Source organism: Homalodisca vitripennis, chromosome 5 (genome assembly GCF_021130785.1).
Source record: "Homalodisca vitripennis isolate AUS2020 chromosome 5, UT_GWSS_2.1, whole genome shotgun sequence".
Lineage (NCBI taxonomy): Eukaryota > Metazoa > Arthropoda > Insecta > Hemiptera > Cicadellidae > Homalodisca > Homalodisca vitripennis.
The window spans coordinates 70,391,481-70,411,275 of NC_060211.1; the positions used below are offsets into that span (position 1 = coordinate 70,391,481).

Sequence of the window (19,795 nt, forward strand, 5' to 3'; positions counted from 1 at the left end):
ACAAAAGCAGTCCGTATTCTCAAAGCCAAAGAAGGGGCCATTAGAACACTTCGTATATGAATAGAGAGCAAAGTATAGAAGATAATAGTTTTATTACTTTTCGATACTTCATAACAAATTTATCTATATTTTAATTTATATTGGTTGCCCTAAAAATCAAACAAGATTAGCGCGACTGAGCAGGGTGCGCTGGTATGGGTTGCAGTAACTTAGCTCAGAGCACGTTTTTGGGCTGACGCCTTTCTGACACTCTCCCGACTTCTATTCTGTTACAATTTTCCCGTTTAATATATTTTTTTAAATGAAGTACAAACGAGTTTTCATTCAAAAAGGGTGACGCGCATAAAAGTCTTCCCTGACTTGTACAGATATTATTTTATACTTCATATTGCGTTTAGATGGGTCTAGTGAGGTAGATTTAGGACTATGCTAAGGACCAAGCCTTATTATTTAGCCGAACCAACCTCTTAGCGAACCTTTATTATTACGCCACCTTCTAAACATAATAAATTCATTCGTTTAAGCTGTAGAGGGGGTACTCAGTTCTATAGCCGTCAAGCTGTCCAGAGTCTACTATCGTTAGCAATAGTATCATTAACCTGTTGATGAGTAACAAACACATAACCTATATCTATATTGCCACATCAAGCAGACACTTTGATGGAAGAAGTCAAGTCGCAGGCTATTGAGGTTTCTAAGGAACAGCATTTAATTGGTTTCAGAAGACAAAGAAACACTCAAATTATACTTTGTTTACTAATATATACTTTTGTAATAGTTGTAGTTCAATGCATAAATAACGTTGACTGCGGTGAACTACTGACATGTAATAGACCTAACATGTCAAGACCCATGTCCCGGGCCCTGCACTGGTAATGCTTAAAACCACTGCGAGATCTACAACCATGTACCGTACTGTACTGTTCCTGCAAACCTGGCTTCTCCGGCAACCCCTTCGCCGGCTGTCAGCGAGGTGAGTAGGAGTATTCATTACTTTAAATCTATCAAAAGTACGCATTTATAAGAAATTCTCTTATGATTCAATATTGATTTGCCTCATTGTTCGATTTTCCATATCCGTTGAAAGTATTGATACCTCATGTAAGAAGACATCACACTAAAATCACGTTTTAATTCTAAAATATTATTAGACACTCCTCAGTAGAATTTTTATGAAATGAATTTAGACAGGGAAACTGAAGAAAAAAAATTTATTTTCTATTAGTTATTTACACATTATTATTACAGGACGGTGGTTTGACACTATCTCTTTAACTTTCTTATTAACACAAAACAAAATATTACTAACTTCTAAACTCTCAGCTGACTTCTTTGTCAGACCTATCAGGGGCTCTCCTGCCGAGCCACCTCCGTGATAACGTGGTCACCCCCGTCCCGTCGCCGCTCTCGTCTGCCCTCCCTACCGTCCACTGTTCACACAGTCCAACCGCACTGCATACAATGGCTTATTGGTGAATTATCTCAAGTAAACCCCTTTTTAATATACATTACTATATACCCTTTTACGACATGAATTACCTTTAATTTCAGCAATAATTATTCATGGTGGTCACTTATTTCATTGTACTGTTCTTTTCTCGTTACTCCAAGGTAGTTCTTATTTCTATTACGGCCAGCGGCATATCTCTAGTCAAAGCCATCGTTGTCCTGAGCCTCCTCTCGATTTCCCGTGATATACACTTCTTTTGTGCTCCGCTTCTTTCTCCAATGACACCACCATCTCGCTAGTAACCAGCAAAAAATAATAAACAAGAATTTTAACACAGTACTTTATAGGGCGTTTCTCTATGAAATATATCTTTATAGGCCTTCCTTTAAGTACAGTCCAATTATACAATCCCACCAAATGTAGACTTATCATAACAATAAAGCTATCAATGAAAAATCTATGGAACGAGTTATAATATATATAATTGGCCAAATCACTTTTTTTGCCATGATACAATCAGCGGTAGTCTGTTAATCCCAGTGCGTCCCAGCGACGTCATATTCCCACTGGATGCTCACTAGCCACCATACTTGTCCAGCTCTCGGTTAGGCACTCGTGGAAGGTAGGAAAGGTACTTGGTCTAGGAATACATATTACTAGATAGAAATTTTCAAAGTTTTCAATTTGGGATCTTTATTATGGGAATTGTGGGGTCTTTTTATATGGAACCGCGAACTTGTGCTGTGGAAAATTGTGGAGTTTTAGTCCCAATTTGTAAAAACAAAACTACTTTATTTATTTTATCAATTTTTAGGTTATTAATCGCTACTCTTTTAGAAGCCAATATAACTTAATAGATATTGGCTTAATTAATAAATTATAAAACGTTATTTACCTTATTACTTGAATCTTAATACATATGTTATTTATAATGATAATAACTAGCTATTTTGAAGAACAGTATTGAAGATCTACACTATTATGCCTACTAGGAAAGAATCTTCTCACCTCAGATCAATCCTAAATTAAAGCAACAGGACCTAAATATTGTTAACATAGGTAGTAGTATCCAAAAACGTATTATGTTTCAGTTCCGGAAACTCAAAGAGGTTATTTTATTACCAGGCAGCAGACCTTCTGGCACAAAGGTCTACAGAGTGGAGCGCTTTTTTTAAGGTATTACAGACTCTAACAATATACCCTGTAATTTTAATAGTCATGATAAAACTAGACATATTTTGCATGCGAGTTGCTTTATATTAGATACAGTGTGCAAAAAGGATTTAATTATTGTCTGGGCAAACAAAATTAAGTAATAGTACAGATGTAAAACTATTTGTTAAAAACTAAAATCGTATGTATTGTTTAGTTAAACTTATATACAATATTTTTGATGAATATAAAATATTCTCCAAACTCCGCGGCTTGCAGCTGCAGAAAAATCATAAAAGGAAATGTATAACATGTGTAAAACATTCTACACAATTAATTAATGATTAAATCTAGTGAATTACTATAAATATAATTTGATTTAATAATAATTCTAGACAGTCACAAATTGTAATCTTGCTGCCTTTGCAGGTCAATTATTTTTCTGCACTTCTTTATTGCACGACCCATGGTGGAAGATTGGCGAGTATTGAGTCAAAAGATGAAAATAAATTAATCAAAGATGTGATTAATAAAACAGGTAAGACTACTAGCCTCTTGAATAAAAAATTAGATAGTAATTGCAAAAACCCCCTTGCCCTGATATGACGGAGCGCATGTTCTCTATATAAGTTTATTATTTTTATTTATGCCGTAATTGCTAAAAATCCTTCCCCTATCACAATTTACTATTAAATTTATTATTTAATTGAAAACAAGGATTTAGAATGATAAAGTTTAAGTTATTTTGTATAATTGGGTATGTTGGGTATAATAATTTTTATTTTTATTAAAATATGTTTTTTACAGATGTTTCTATATTTTTGTAACATTATTTGCCTGGATTTAGTTATACGAGAGTAATTCAAAATATATTATTTAGTTCATTGTCATTTGTACTTTAATGCTGTCTATCTAAATAAACATAAATGGACATGTCTTCATTAATGATACTATTTGTAGCAGAGTATAGACATAGCACCAAAGGTCACGTAACAGTCAAGCGTGTGTGCTGGATATACGTAATTGCTCACATAGTTCAGTTCACCGCCTGTGGTGGCAGCACTGTAGTCAGGTCTCTACACAAAAAACGCCTTAACAAATGCATATGACTTGGCTACCTTACGTAATTACGGGTCGAGAGCTTATGCCTAGCTTTTATTTATTTTGAAGCAGGTATAATTTGACAACGCCCACAAAAAACCAATGGAAGCGCGAACTTCTAAACTGCTGCTATTTTTTATTTTGAATTTAGCTCCAGTCAACCTTCTTTCGAGTGAAACGTCTTATATCTAACTCCTGGAATCAGGAGCTATGTTCGTCTGAAGAGATAAAAAACATTCAGTGACGAAGAAATTCGAAATGAACAAAACATTGTTTTGACATCAGAGACACTCAGGCTACAAAATATAGCGTATCTAGCTGAAAAGGTATTCTACTTGTCTCTTCAGGTGCATAATTGAGTGCGGTATAATTTTGTTATACAATATCTAAGCACGGGGGAGCAACCACCTTTTCTGCACATAACATAGCTATCGTAGGAAGGAATGAATCAATATGAATTTGGATCGTAGCTCCAGTTCTTTCTTAACGTAGCGTCTGAAATCTCACGGAATTATTTTGAACCTCTTCAGACGAACATGGTTCCAGATTTCAGAAATCAAGTCAATGACATTGTCAGATTTTTAGACGCTCAACTAAGATGAAGGTGAATTTGAGCTAAACTCTAAACACAACATATTAGTTCAACCCTTCCTACTATACCTACGTTATCTTTTGCTAATGGTATAGTTTTGTTGTCAATTGATTATTATGGATACTCGTTCAACTGTTATGTAATATTTTTTATGTAAATATTGATTAGTGTTATATTTATCTTGTTATTTTAGGGGCAGGCTCTGTCCCATAGCCCTTATAGGTGAGCCGTCATAGATAAAAGTAACAACAAGTAAATTAAATAGTGTGATTTAGTGATAAAAATAAATAAAGATACTCTGTATTTATAATCTTATATTATTAAATAAATGTTCTATGTTATGCCTCGATAATTAGTTTAGATAAACGAATACAGGATTTTATAAATTTGCTATCAAATTGTATCTGTTATAAATGTTTCAAAAAAGGTAGTTCAGATAGAAGTTTTAGGTAATATAAAAACCATTTGTCCCCTTTTTCCTTCTTTACAGATCTTTTCCTATTATTCTTCCTAGCGCTAATTTTTCGGTAACCGTTCGCCTCATATTATACTTACTTTTTATCCCTACTTTTTTCTTATTGTTACTTCCCTCTTTTACTATTTTATCCCCGTATCACCACCTTCCATTCTCATTCCTCCTTACGGGCCACAAGGAGTTCAAAGAGGCAGAATAAGGAGGATTCATGACGTCTTGCAGTAAGGTAGGATACATTCGGTTACACAACAAATTGGGGTACAAGAATTATACATCTTCTAATGATTTATATTCTGATAAATAATAAATCGCGCATTATTACTTTCTGTAAATACAATTATTAGTTAAACGAGTGAGAAATTCTACTTATCACACATATCGTTCAATTGGCCTTTTACTAATCAAGCTGTGGCAACAAAACACATAAGCCTATGTAAAAGGCCTTAAGGATCAAGCATCTTACCTTAACATTTTGAAAGAAAAATATTTTAATTCCTCCCAATAGTTTATTTTAAGCTATAACAAATATATGACGTCATAAAAGTCAACAATTTATGGGGGGATAATTATAGAGTATATTTTATACATTCCAAACCACCCAGTGTGCCAGCCTCCTCCCTCCCGAAGTAAATTGTATATACGCCACTGACAAAACATTACCAATATGATGTCAAATCAAAATCAAAATCTTTTTTTTGCAGCGATATTGTATATACATTGTATGGCAAACTTCAATACGGGGTTTCTAAAATTCCAAGCATTCATTACACACAATACACATTCACACAATTTTTACAATCACGCCTCTTTCATTCTTCGCCAATGCAGCCCACTTAGCACAGCAGAGTCAGTCTTCTAATTGGGCGGTCTCCCAGTCAAATGCCAAAAACTCACCCGCATTATAGAATGCCTGAGACACCAAGAAGCGTTTGAGGCGAGTCTTTAACGCCTTAGGCGTTGGGGCATGTTTAATTGAATTGGGCAGTCTGTTGAGGAACTACACACCCGCTTGCGAGGGTAGGCGTTTCATAAACTACCGTTCTGTGTCTCCCAGTCCGGTAGTTTGCTCTGCCACGCGTCTCATACATGTGTATGTCTTGGCCTCTGGTTAAGGCACATTTACTCACATAAAACAAAGTTGTTTCCAAAATGTAGAGGCACGGCAGAGTCAACAGCTGCAATTTCCTGAAAGCTTCCCTGCACGACTCTCTAAAATTTAATTTTGGCGATTACTCTAATTGCTTTTTTTTGGAGTCTGAATGCTCTTTGAAACTGAGTGTTTGCGCAAGCTCCCCAAAGGACCACTCCGTAGACAAGATTGGGGTAAATCAAGCCGTAATACGCCGTAATCAGTAACTGACTCGGACAGTATTTGGCTAAAGATCTCAAAACAAAAATGCCTGAGCAGATTTTTGCGCAAAAACATGGTCAATGTGCTCATTCCAAGACAGCCCTCGATCGAGGTGCATTCTTAGGAATTTTGAAGAGCAGACTTCTTCCAGTGTGGAGTCATCTAACAAAATGGCCGGCTCACACTGGTTGCCTGCAGTGCGCAAGGCAAAATTTAAAACGTTGGTCTTTTTGAAGAGTTTGTTGTTAGATTGAGGCTGTGGAAGTATTGGACACAGTTGTTGATGTCAACAAAAGCCTGTTGTTCCAAAACTTAGCTTGACATTGCATTGAAAAAAAGAGTCGTATCATCGGCAAACTGCACCAATTTTTCCATGCAGAAGCGATGATTTTATATCGTTCACGTAAAGCAGGAAAAGCACAGGACTGAGGATAGACCCTTGAGGACTCCATATCTCAGGTCTATTGGTTTGGATGATTTATTTGATGATGTGTTTTACTATATATCAAATGGGCTGTGCAGAGTCAACAAATCTTCCAACGAAATTTCTTGCATAAGGTGAAATAAGCTTGGGTGATTTTCGTAGGTACCAGCGATTAAGTGTGTTATACACAATTCCTATCATATTTAATACCGCACCCATCCTATTTCCTGTTACTGTTTCTAACCAATAACTTGAATAATTTGTCTACGAAAGCTGTATTTTTCTGGGTGTAAGGAACCAGTTCATTTATCACGAAAAGGACTAGCCAACGTATACGTTAGAACACAGTGCAGTCTATCTGTTTTTAATTCGCTAACCCGTCACGTTTTGAGGGTGGGGCCTGATTTTGTATTTATTGATGAACATAGATTCCTTACTAATGGATTATCAGTTAAAGCCATGTCAAGGATACCAATTCCTAAGAACGAGACATTTGAATTGAAAAATACTATATTCTATAACTTATTATTAAAGTATATTATTGTATTGATTGGAAGTTTCTAACTCTACATGAAACTAAGAACTGATTTGGCTGACATCCAGTATTTGCTATATAATAACAAAATTTGCTAGGACATGTATAAAGTTATCCATTTAAAATTAAGTATTGGTGGCTCCTGGACCAAATTTTTCTAATGAATAGACATTTAATATGACATGCCACAAGATAAGGGTTGCAATTTGAAAATTTAAAGTCACCCCTTTCTACCTTCCCCCTGAGAAAAGTTTTTTCGGTTTTTTTACCCTAAAAAAAATCCAAAAAAAGTAATTTAATAAGCATGGTGAAGGTTGTCGTGACTCATGGTATAAATCACAACGAAACTTTTTGAAAATACATATTCAGTCAAATCTATTCGGCAAGTACATACAAATTCAAACCCAATTTACCTCAGAACATTAGAACAAGCACACCAATTGATTTTAAAGAGCAAAATTCCACATGGACTCAACATCAGATAACTTAGCCAAAAATGTCCTAAATATTTGAAATCAACATATGGAACAATTGTTTAGTTCATGTCATCTGTATTTATTATTATTATTTATTCACTGTTTTATTTACTTTCGTTTGTACTGTTTTCTTTTATATTATTATATTTTATACAATTTTTGCACCTGAAGACGGTTTTCACCGAAATATAGTGCTAATGTTTTTTAATTGTACAGTGATTATACTAAAAATAATATATATATATATATATATATATATATATATATATATATATATATATATATATTTATTTATATGTTTGTATCAATTATTTTAAACTTTATACCTTTATAAAGCGAGAAATTTTATATATTTTTATTTTCATGTCTAGGTAAAACGTGTTTTCTGTGATTACCATTAAACACACCATATACCTTTACAGGTATACGTTAACGCAGAATTTTGGACGTCTGGGACAAACTTGCCCATGGGACAATGGGTCTGGATGTCTTCCAGGGAACCGGTGCTTCCAGATTACTCGGACTGGTGGCCTGGAGAGCCTAACAATGCTGGAGACGAACACTGCTTGGAGCTCTGGGAGAGGGATAGCAGGGGCTATAAGTGGAACGACAAAAGATGTACCGAGCAACTTTACCCGATATGTGAATATTTTGAATAAGACTAGAAGGTTATTTTTTAACAATAAAGCCAATTCAAACATGGAATGCACTTTTGATTTGAAGGTAACATTTCTTCAAAGTATTTTATATGAGTTCGTAGTTATAAATGTTTAGGAAAAACATATACAATATAATTATATGTTAAAATACCTTTGAGATTGAGTAAGAGGAAGACTTCATAGTCCTTTGCTTCCAATATAGTCAAGATTTATTGTTTGAAAATTTAATATATATGTTATTAAATACGCCGTAAACGTGGTTTTAACAAAAACAATCGTGTATAGATTTGCACTTGATAGGGATAAACAAATATTTAAAGTGTCATTCCCTTTACATACATAAAAATTTAATAGTGCAAAAAGATTTATATCATTAGTTTTCAGTTAATATTTCTGCTAACTTTACAATTACAATTGAATTATAAAAGCTATAAGAAATCCAACTTTTATCTTTCTATAAGAATGTGAGTTTAAAGGCAGAAATTACCCTCCAGACGAAAACAGAGTATACCAGCTCAAGAAAGAAGCTCTCATACATCAGGATTCTGTCTGCACCATAACATATCTTCGTATATCCTTTCTTGAAAAATTTCATCATGCGTTAAAAATTGTATTAATATTCTAAAATGTGCTTAAACATATCTCCCACATAGATATTTATAGCAAAATGTAGCTACGCTACACCGTGGTTAAAGATCTCGATTCATCGTGTCCCACGAGGTTGCACGAGTCTTTCTCAGAGAGCTGTGTTCTCCTACAAAATATCTTGTGACCGCTGTTAGCGGATCGGTTATCTGGATTCCGTGACTGCCTACGGCAATTCTTGATCACATTTACGATGTGGACCACTAGTTCCTATTTTTGTAATGAGGAAAAGTCTCAGTAGAATGATCAGCGTTAATGTGGCCTGACGATGGTTTAAGGCAACGCACTTCAATAGGTCCTGCCTTTCCAGCAATGGCGGAGGAGATTGCATACGGTCTTTTTCTTCCCTTGTTCTTTGAATCACTTTGTCTCATTTTTATCTGAAATAAGCCAGAATAATGTTTCAGTTAATAGTACGGGAAGTAATTTTATGGCCTTGCATCATACCTCCGGAGACACCCAGTCTGGAGTCAATATGAGAAGACGAACGCTTTCTCTCAGACAAATGGCTTGGGCAACCCCGGTAGTTTGCATTTCAATTGCAACATTGACCGCGTCTCTTTGTAGGTTTGGGCATTGTGTAACTTGATATGGGCTAGTAACTAGTGAGCTCGAAACTTGTTATTATATAACTGTGGGAAATTTCCAAAATCCTACTATCCTTTCAAATCATCCATCGTCAATAGCAAACTTTAAACCAAGAATAATAACAATATTTTTTAACATGATTAGTTCTAATTGACGTTTTAAATCAACTCTAGCTTTGTATCCATGCATTACCAATGGTGAATGTGAATAAATAAGGACATGTAAGGATCAAAATGTCACATGGTAACAAGCACTGTGAGGTCCACAAGCATGTATAATACTGTATCTACGAGCCTGGCTTCTACTATGACCTCTTCACTGGATATACAAAGCAATATAATTAGAAATATAATTTGTTTAATTATCATTTTAAAACCTAGCTCTTCAATAATTTGAATGTTAGGATTGAACGTTAAAAACTTTTTAACTTCAAATATATTTTATTTCTCTAGAATTATCTAAATAAAACTCAAGATTAAGAGTGAAATGCATTCATTTGAAAAACACCACCTTATCCACATTCTGACTGTACAAATAAAGAAAAATGGTCAAATGTTATAATAATTGAAAACATTTGTTCAAATATAATTTTATTCCTCTTTGATTATCTGAATAAAACTTTCAAAATTAATTGTGAAATGCATTCGTTTGAAAATACAATCCTACCCACATTCTGATTATACAGATACAAAATTATTAAGTTTCAGCAACTCAAGAGATGTGCTTGCCCACGGGCAGACCTATTAGTAGAAAGGCTTACAAAAGTTATTATTTAGTTAATTATTCATATTTATGTAGCATAAGAGCTGTGATCACTATATACGGTTTTCACAAAAGTATGTCACAAACTGTGGATGACAGTATACCTAATTTCAAACAAAAAGTTTAATATAAACATAGCTTGAGAAATGTCTTGTTTAGCCGCTAGCCACCATTTTGTATTAAAAAAAGTATTATTTCTAGTAATAGTAAGCTACATATACATAAGAAGGAAATAAAAGATGATAGTGCCATAACCCTGTCATTACTTGCTTCAATGCTCTGTTATATTGGTTAATTTAACATCCAGATGTAGAATATGACGGTGCATTTCTAAACATGGGATTTTAATCTGTGTCATTAAAGCCTACCACTCGGTAGGCTGACGCCATTTCTCATTTTCCGGCCGGTGGATATTCATATGTATTTCTGCATAATTATTTGCCGGTCTATCAGCAAGATATCTCATAGATAAAGTTAGAGCCATTGAATTGAACATCTGCGGAGCCTGTTATTCCGTATATGGTCTGGCGTTCGTTGTATTATGTGAAAACGTGAATCAATAGTCCTATTTATTGTGTTTACAGTGTAATATTAATTAATTTTCGGGTTATAAATTTAGTAAGGCAGAGGAAACTTTACAACACGAGTAAATGGTTTATCACAGCCGGCTTAACAGAGCTCGTATATTATTAGATGTAAGAAACTCATCGAGCTGGAAAGACATAAGTGTGAGTTAGCAGTGAGACGGAGTTAGTCTTATCTCTGTGTTGTGCTCCTGAATAACATAAACTTTGTTGTTGAAAGATTTCAATATGATTTAAATCTATATTTAATCATTTATAATGTTTTTTATACGATAATTAATAATTTAGTCACATACATGAAGTTTGTCGAATTAATGTATATCAGTATATATAATTGGGCTAACTTAATAGTCCAATAAAAACGTCTACTTCTGGATAGTTTTAATTGTTTTAAAAATGTGTACTTTTATACGGTATTTTATAAACTAAATCAAGTAAATGTAATAACTACCAATTCTGCACTTGGATAAACTAATTCAAAGTACACAAAACTGTAGTTAAGAATCCTAATATGTTTGCTACTGTGTTCCTGTGGACTAAACAAATGCATCATTCCCACAACTCTAATGTTTGGTTATTCAATGACATCAATATAACTAATCTAATTAGGAGGTGAAAATATAGTGGCTTATGTCTATAATATTTTCAACATACAACTCGTGCAATATTTGTAAAGCTTGTTATGGTTATTTTTTTTTTAATTTCTTTCTTAGAGTTCATTGTCATAAAAATTCTTTAATACATTTTAAAATTAATTATATTATACTTATTATATAAATCAAATCTGAAAGTACTATTTGAGAAAAATTTGGAACATTTATTTAAAAACATGCTAAAGATTATGGATGCTCACAATAAAAGAAACCTTATTACATTAAAAGGCTAGTTATTTAAACCATGTAATATATTATTTATTAGAGCCTTTCCGGTTTTTGGTTTTTTTAACATATTTCTATGATATTTTTCATCGTTGTTTATATAAATACGAGGCTGATTTATTTAAAGAACCAAGAGTGGAAAAATCTGGTTATAATTTCTTCACATTAAAACCTTAATAGAAGTTGCTTGTTCATTATTTATTTGAATGGACAAGCAACTCTTTATAAAAATCTATCAAACGTTAAATTTACATCCATAGAAATCTCGTTGAATTCAACGCTTTAAAAATACCATTGCTTTTTAAGCATGTTACAATTCATACTACCGGGACTGCACACTTGAAAAATCCTTCGTAATTTTATTTCTAAAACGACTCTCGAAATGCATCATACAACACTAAAATAGTTTGTAATACCAACATCAATACCAGTAACTTTGTATAGAATATTTATTTATTTATTTATTTATTTATTTATTTCAACGGGAGAAACCCAATACATCAAAAAATATACAATGAAAAATTTACAAGTGGTGGCTAACATGCATAAACTAATGAATGACTAACACACCTTTTATCCCCCATACAACATGGCCATTTTAAGATATCGAATTACTAAACATCGTGGTAGAACAGTTAAGCAACACATGTAAACCATATGATGGCAATATACTATCATTAATATCGGTCTAAGATCTTTTCAATGATGAAATATTTATGAGGAAAATTCTGCAAGGAAAACTTTGGTTGCGCATGTAACCGGGATATCGCAACCAAGGCAATAGTCACAGCCAAGTGATAAGCTGACGCTGACCTTGATCGCTTGTTTGTATGATAAACTTGCTAGCTATTGACCACATACACCACCACAACGCCCGCTAGTTGAACGCTGCATTTGGCTTACATGTCGTACCCTTCTATATTATACAAATTTACGTCAAAAAAATTCATCCCAGATTTTATATAGCCATTTTTTTAAATCCACGAATTATGTTCTCATTTATAGTAAGAAAATCACGATTGCCGTTAGAACAAATATTTATATGATCCAATGGGCATTGGATACTCATTGTATTATTAAGTTACAAAATAACTAACGGCAGGATATTCCAGTTTCGGTCTTCCAGCACTGTTACGAGAAGTGGAAAAACCCGAATGAAGAGTGTGGTTTCTTAATAAAATTACTTTGAAAGATATAAATTTCGTTTATAAATATATTGTAAATAAAACATATTATTAAAGCAGTCTCACTAGTTTATTTACAGACCTCGTATGCAGTTCTGTTAAACAGTAGAAATAATAAAAATAAGTCTTTACATTTAAGCCATTTTAATAAAGAACCACGTTAACTTACCTAATTTTTTTAAAGCTTACATAAATATAACACGAATGAAAAAACACACTTTTTTGAACTACATGCAAATGTCACGTTATATGCAATCCAAAACGTGCGATATTGAAATGAGCTAAGATACGAACCCTGGTGAGAGAGTAAACATTAATGAGCCGAGTTATGATGCACGTCACTTTCAACTGCTACTTTGATATACAAGGTATTTATGTGGAAGGTCTGACTGCAAAGGTATGATGAATAGAAAACTGTATGAAACATGATATGCTTGTAAATGAACTTATCCATTTACAAATTAATATGAACAATGGTAGATAAATTACGAAAGTGTCGTTTAGTAGTAAAGAAAACTCAATGACTTATAGCCAAGGTAAAGTTTAGATTGAAAGCTAAAATATTCATCTTAAACTATGCTTCCATTATAAAAGTTTCAAACCAATTATTTTAGATTTTTAAACTACCAACAGACCTTGATATCCAACAGTTTTTTTTTTTATTGTCTCATTCCAGGTTTATTCTTCAAGGATATTATTTTATTCGTTATTGATTAAATAAAAAAAAAATTATGGTTGCCTGTAAAGTCGGTTTTACGGGTGAAGATTTTACGTGACAACGTCTTTTTCTCGGTAGAATATTTATTGATATGAATATTATTAAATTGCACAATAGGAACAAGGAATTGAATGAAAATAAGAATTGCACAAATTTTAACTATAGATATATATTTTGTTTACTAAAACATTGTACATAATTTGAAATTAATTAAAATTTGTTATTGTAAATGGTAAAGTTGAATAAAACATTTACTAAAATTGGAATTTGAAATTCTTGCTAAACACAGTTAAATTCTAACTCCGCGCGTGGTGATTGGTCGGTTTAGTTCGTTTGTTTGGTCGCACTGTTATGACAGGTTAGAGGTTATAATTTGTTATTTTAAATGTTTGACTAGCAATACGTGCTGTTTCTTCTCAATCGACTGAATTACGATTGATTGCAGAGTGATTTAAACTAATAATTTACTTAACACTATCAACATTTGTCAATAGTATGACATAACCTATAAACTCAGTTTCTCAACTTTTGTGTCAATCTAACAATTAATCAATCAATCATAGTTTACGATAATGAAATATCAGTGTACAATTATTTTACCTTTATTGTTGTAGTTGTTGTAAATGACGAATCTAAGCGCTCCACATTTTCACGAATAAACATAGTTATCTGCTTTATCCCGTGCGGCGGACCCACAGTTATCTGCTTTATCCCGTGCGGATACCGTGCGGCGGACCCACTGGACGGGCGTCGTAACGTTACCGGGCGTTGCACTTTTTCATGAGTGACTCCGAGCCGCAACCTAATTTAAGACGTTGTCACGTCAAAAAAATACTAGGGGTCCTCCTTACGTAATTAAGATCCCAAAGGTGTTAAGGGAGAAAGAGCAGTTGAATTCTATGTAGGAGGAAGTTTGATATTATAATCAAAACACTAATTAGCTGTTATCATTCCTGTCAATTCATTTTGTTCCTGTAGCTCTGGTGATATTGAAGTACTGCCAGTTTAATTACAACTAAGTTACATATAAATAGACCAAAATGGTAAGGGGACTCTAGATTACATACGTAAGTAGTCCTCAGTGACAAATTGGGATACGAGGGTTTCTTGTTTTATCTCAAGAACCGTGATGTGTAGCAAGATGATCGGTAAGAAAAGGTTTTTATTTAATTTCCTTATATGCATACTCCATTTTTACGCAATATCGTAGGCTTCGGTATTTATGATTCCATTTTAAATGTTCCTTATCTTTTTTCATATTTGGTACGTTTTAAAACTTGTGCAAACCATTGCATCCAAGAGTGATTAGACAAGTGCAGTGTTTTTAATAAATTAAACAGGTTTTTGCCTCTGAATGTAACATTTCCAGACAGTTATTTCCGACCTTCAATGAACGGGTTGTAACTCATAAAGAAGCAGGGTGTGAATGGATAACTGGATTTTTAACTGTCTTGGAAATAATATTCTCAGTTCATTTCGATCAAATAAATTTAACAATATATTATTTTACAAGACGAAGTAAGTAGGTGGGGAGGAATATATTTTTACAATACCAAACAAAGTCAGAATATGCTGCAAAACTCATGGTATTAGAAACAGACACCATTGTATACAAACTCTGATATTTCACATTATTACACAATTTAATTTTGATTGCAGTTTTTGAAATTGGTAATTAATTTTGGTGCAGAATCAAGACCACCAAACGATTTCAGATTATTTAGTCGATCTTAATTCAACAATATTTATACTTTTATTATATTATATTTTTTAAATTTGTATAGTTAAACAAATTTTGAACGTGATGGGTGAAACAGATATAACACTGCTCTACGATTTAATTATTTTTAAAAGGAATTATAGTTGGTTAGCTACAACTAAAATTATTGAGAAGAAATTCACTTCGTTTCTTAATGCTTAATTTATTCACCATTTTCTAAGACATTAAATCATATGATTTACATAACATACAATGTAGAAAATATATATGTTACTTTTGAAAACCTTAACATTTTATTGCAGACAAAACTCCTTAATTATCGCTCTCTACTGAGACTCTTTAACAGCGATAGCGAATAGCTGGTATTAGCACTGTGATGGCAAATAACTATTGAGACACTTGGTTTAATTAATGCTTCACGAGTAAAACAAAATATTAAAATTGCTTAATCTTCTTTTGTATTTACACTTGCTTCCAATTTCTCAGCAGTTAATACTCAGCTACTAAGGAATATAATACTTTTCCAAGATACTTAACGATTCATTATTTACTATGTGATCCTTAAAATTAAAGAAACATGTTAAAAACATTTTCCGTTAGGATGTTTTTCCACAGCAAACTAAATTTTAGAATTATTTTTTAATATTTTTCAGTTCAATTTCAATTAATTTTAAAATTTGAATTTACAATTAATGTATATTCAATAAATAACTATAAGTACATACCGTATGAAAATTAGCCTACATGGGCAAGCAGCCTGTACGTAGGCTAGAATCGTATTATTAATAAATATTATGTATATAAAACTAATCTCCTGGAATGCATCACTGATATACATCTTACAGCAAAGTTACTGTAGTCTTTATTTAGTAAAAACATTATATCGCCATTAGTGTATTTCAGTACCTGTCATTCGGTATTTTTCAAGTTTACTGCTGAAGGTGGATGTGAAGGGGGAGATAAATGTAGTATTCAGTAATGTCTACTGCAGCTGTTAGTCGTAGGTAAATTATAATCATGAGTAAACTGTTGGTACAAGAAATGGTCATGACCCCTCATACTTGGACAGTAACCAGGCCTCGGCCTCCTAAAGTCCAATATGCAGTAGAACATTTTTAACTTTATGTTTAAATATTTCAATAGACAAAGTTTCGAATAAAGAAAAGTTACTAAATTTGTTACATCTATTCCTAAATAAGTTCTGAGATATAAAAATTAATTAGTTAGCATTTAAATATGACTTAATTAATGGTATAACAGAGATCCACACTCTATTAGAGTGCCTAATATTATGAGAATGTGACGTTAAAAAGAAAATTGAAGAACAGTTTTTATGTATGTTTGTTAATATACTTTTAATATACAACTAGCGCAAGGAAAGAATTGCTGTTTCATGAAAAAAATTGTAAGTCGGATATCTTTTACATTTTATAAACCCTGCTTTTAAATACTTTTCTGGGTAGCAAAAAGAGGTTCAAGGACCGATTTCCGAGCTCTACCCCGTGCAATGTTTCCAAATGTTAATAAGGAATGTACGTAAGCAAAATACGTGATTTAAATTTCTTTGTAATTTAAAATGTCACCTAATCTTCTGAATGCATAAATTTATTTTCTTTTCTTTTCAAATAAGCAACATGTTCCGTCCACTGTAAACGATGATCAAAAAACCACACCTAAATACTTATAGTACACTATACTCTCCATACTCTTACAATCGCATATTAAGTTTTGTGTAAGTTCCACAATAATCAATTTTCAATTCATTGAAAGGGCATTCTGAGTTAATGCTTAAAGAGACTGGCATAAATTTTGTTTTTAAGAATTTTAATGACAGAATATTTCGATCCAACCACTGTTTTATATTTATCAAATCGCTCAATGCCTTGGCATGTGCTTTCAGCCACCAACTTCTTCCTAAGATAAATATTAAACTGTCATATGCGAACAAAAAAAAGTTGACCTTGTAACTGAATTTTTTCAATATTGTTGACATAGATTGGAAACAAAATTGGGCCTAATGTGTTCCCTTGTATTACTCCGTAGTCTACATTTTGTGGTTCGCTATTTTCTTCGCATATAGACACAACCTGCTTCCTGTCATTCAAGTAGCTAGTGAACCACGCTAGAGCAGTACCGCGGATTCCTATCATTTCCATTTTTTGTAGCAGGATTGTGCGATCAACTGAGTCAAACGCTTTTTTTAAATCTAAAAAGATTAGTAAACACCTATTGTTTTTTCAAATATTGTCCTTCAATTCATTATTTACATCAAAGAATACATCATTAATATTCTTGTCTGATCTAAATCCATATTAGCACACACTCAATATATTGTTGTTTTGTAAATATGAGACTAGCTGGTTCATCACTATTCGTTCTAAAACTTTGAAAAAACATGCTTAAGAATGAAATAGGGGGTAGTTTCTTTTGTAGTTAAAGCAATTTGATTTATAAAGGGGAAACATTTTTGCCAATTTGAATTTTAGAGGAAATACGCCAGTTGATATGCTTAAATTATTTAGATGTGTTAAAGGCTGCAAAATAATATGCGTATTAGACTTTAACAGGTTTTCCGAAACCCCATCCCATCCAGATGCAGATCCTCCTCTCAGCCCAGTGATTTGTCGTGCAACCTCTTGTTCAGTCACAATATGTATTGTGAAGTCCGTGTTTAATCTAAAGTCAGAGTCTCCCACCACTGGGTTCCCACTTATAATGATCTCGTCTGCTAACTTTCTGTCAACTGATGCAAAAAACGTATTGAAATCATTACTAACTTGTTTTAATATTTCTTTGTTATTTGTAGTCGTTCCAGGAAAACGTTTTTGATTAGAAACGCGTCTCTAATTTTAACACTCCCGGCCAATTCATTCACTATTTCCCAAAATAACTTTCCATCTCTTTTCAATTCATTCTGTTTATTCCTGTAATACTGCCGCTTTGCGTATTTCAAAGTGTTGCTCAAATTCTGCCTAAGGTTTTTAAATTGGTTTCGTAATTCCCATGTGGGGATAATTTCCTATAAGATATTTGTTTATGTATTCTATTTTACTCTGTACATAAATTTTGGAAATAAATCAATCAATCAATTCACAATTAATAGGTTGCTTTTTAAGAATTTTTGCTTATTTTGTCTCTTTCCCGTATATTGTTTATTAGGTCAGTTGAAATCCATGGCTTGAGTTTTTTCTTACGGGTGACTGGATTTTTAATTTGTTTTTTTTTGAATTTAATAACGCACCTGAAACAATATGAGCAAAACTATTTGCGCACTCATTTGTATCACAGCAGTTCAGTAAAGGTTCCCAGTGAGTATTAGTAAGAATATCGGTGAACACTACTCGGTCTATGTACGTGATGGGCATTGAGGGCGTGTCTTGTGCAGCGTTGCCGAGTGCAAGTACGGTGCTGTAGTGGTCTGTGACAGTGGTCTGTAGCATGCTGGCCGCACACTCCGCCAGTTGTCGTATCTCACAAAGATATGGTCCAAGCAGGTCGTATTGTTATCTGTCACCCGAGTAGCTCTGTCCACACATTGTACAAGTCCGTGGCCAGTGAGGCAGTTCAAGTATTTATCTAAAATGTCGTTATTTGTAAAAAGGTCTATGTTGATGTCTCCCAGCATAAAACATTTTTTTATTGTGTTGTAAGTTAATATAATACTTGTCGATAGCTTCAATAAAACGGTTTACATCACTATCAAAAGTTCTATATACTGCTAAAAAGTTAAAGTGCTTATTATACTAAGTAATGTCAAGTGAAATTCCTTTATACGTCTCCTAAGGGTATTTGTGTGCTGTCACTGATAAGCGTTTGTTTGCATATACAATTACACCGTCGTTTTGATTTCGTCTTTTGTCCTTCAGTACAAAGTCAAACCCATATATATTCACCACCTGCTCTCCTTCCCCCAGCCAAACATTCTGTAAAAACTATAATATCTAACTTATCTAATAATAAACTTAAATACACTGATAAATCGCAAACAATTTTTTTAAAATCTTCTAATATTTGAATGAAACATATTTATATTGGTAAGTGTACAATCCCTGGAGAAAGAATAAAAATCTCTACACTCATCTATACAATCTATTTCAGTGCAAATAACTGGAAGAATATTATCATCTTTATTGTCACTTATGCCTTTTCTCTTGTTTATTGACAGGCTGCCTGCCTGCCCAATCACTTTTTATTAAGAATACATTTTATTAAGAACACTGATAATTTATAGCAGTTAATTAATACATATAACATTAATAAATAGTGAATAAATAATGTTGACCGTACATTGCCTTTAAATCAAGAGCATTTGTATAATTAAAAGTTGACTACAATTGAAAATGGTTGTATTGTTTATGATATTATGTAACAGATAACCATCTGAATATAAGTGAATTTATGTTGCTGTATTTGATAATTTACACACGTACACATACGTACACATTTTAAGCGTGAAAAAGATTTGATTCTGGGTTACAGCAAAAATAATTTAATGCTATTA

At 32.9% G+C, this 19,795-nt stretch overlaps 1 protein-coding gene across 1 annotated transcript; it reads left to right on the forward strand.

Moving 5' to 3' along the window:
* The first annotated feature begins 905 nt into the window (after nt 1-905).
* On the forward strand, nt 906-8,215 carry LOC124363507 (perlucin-like). Its single transcript, XM_046818755.1, has 3 exons — nt 906-973; nt 2,542-2,626; nt 7,979-8,215. Exons 1-3 carry the CDS (start codon nt 906-908, stop codon nt 8,213-8,215), a joined length of 390 nt encoding a protein of 129 aa, XP_046674711.1.
* Nucleotides 8,216-19,795: the final 11,580 nt, after the last annotated feature.

Coding starts and splice junctions, on each gene's coding strand:
- LOC124363507 (XM_046818755.1), top strand. CDS start 906: ATGTACCGTACTGTACTGTTCCTGCAAACCTGGCTTCTCCGGCAACCC. Junction 974..2,541: donor CTTCGCCGGCTGTCAGCGAG/GTGAGTAGGAGT, acceptor ATTATGTTTCAG/TTCCGGAAACTCAAAGAGGT. Junction 2,627..7,978: donor AGTGGAGCGCTTTTTTTAAG/GTATTACAGACT, acceptor ATACCTTTACAG/GTATACGTTAACGCAGAATT.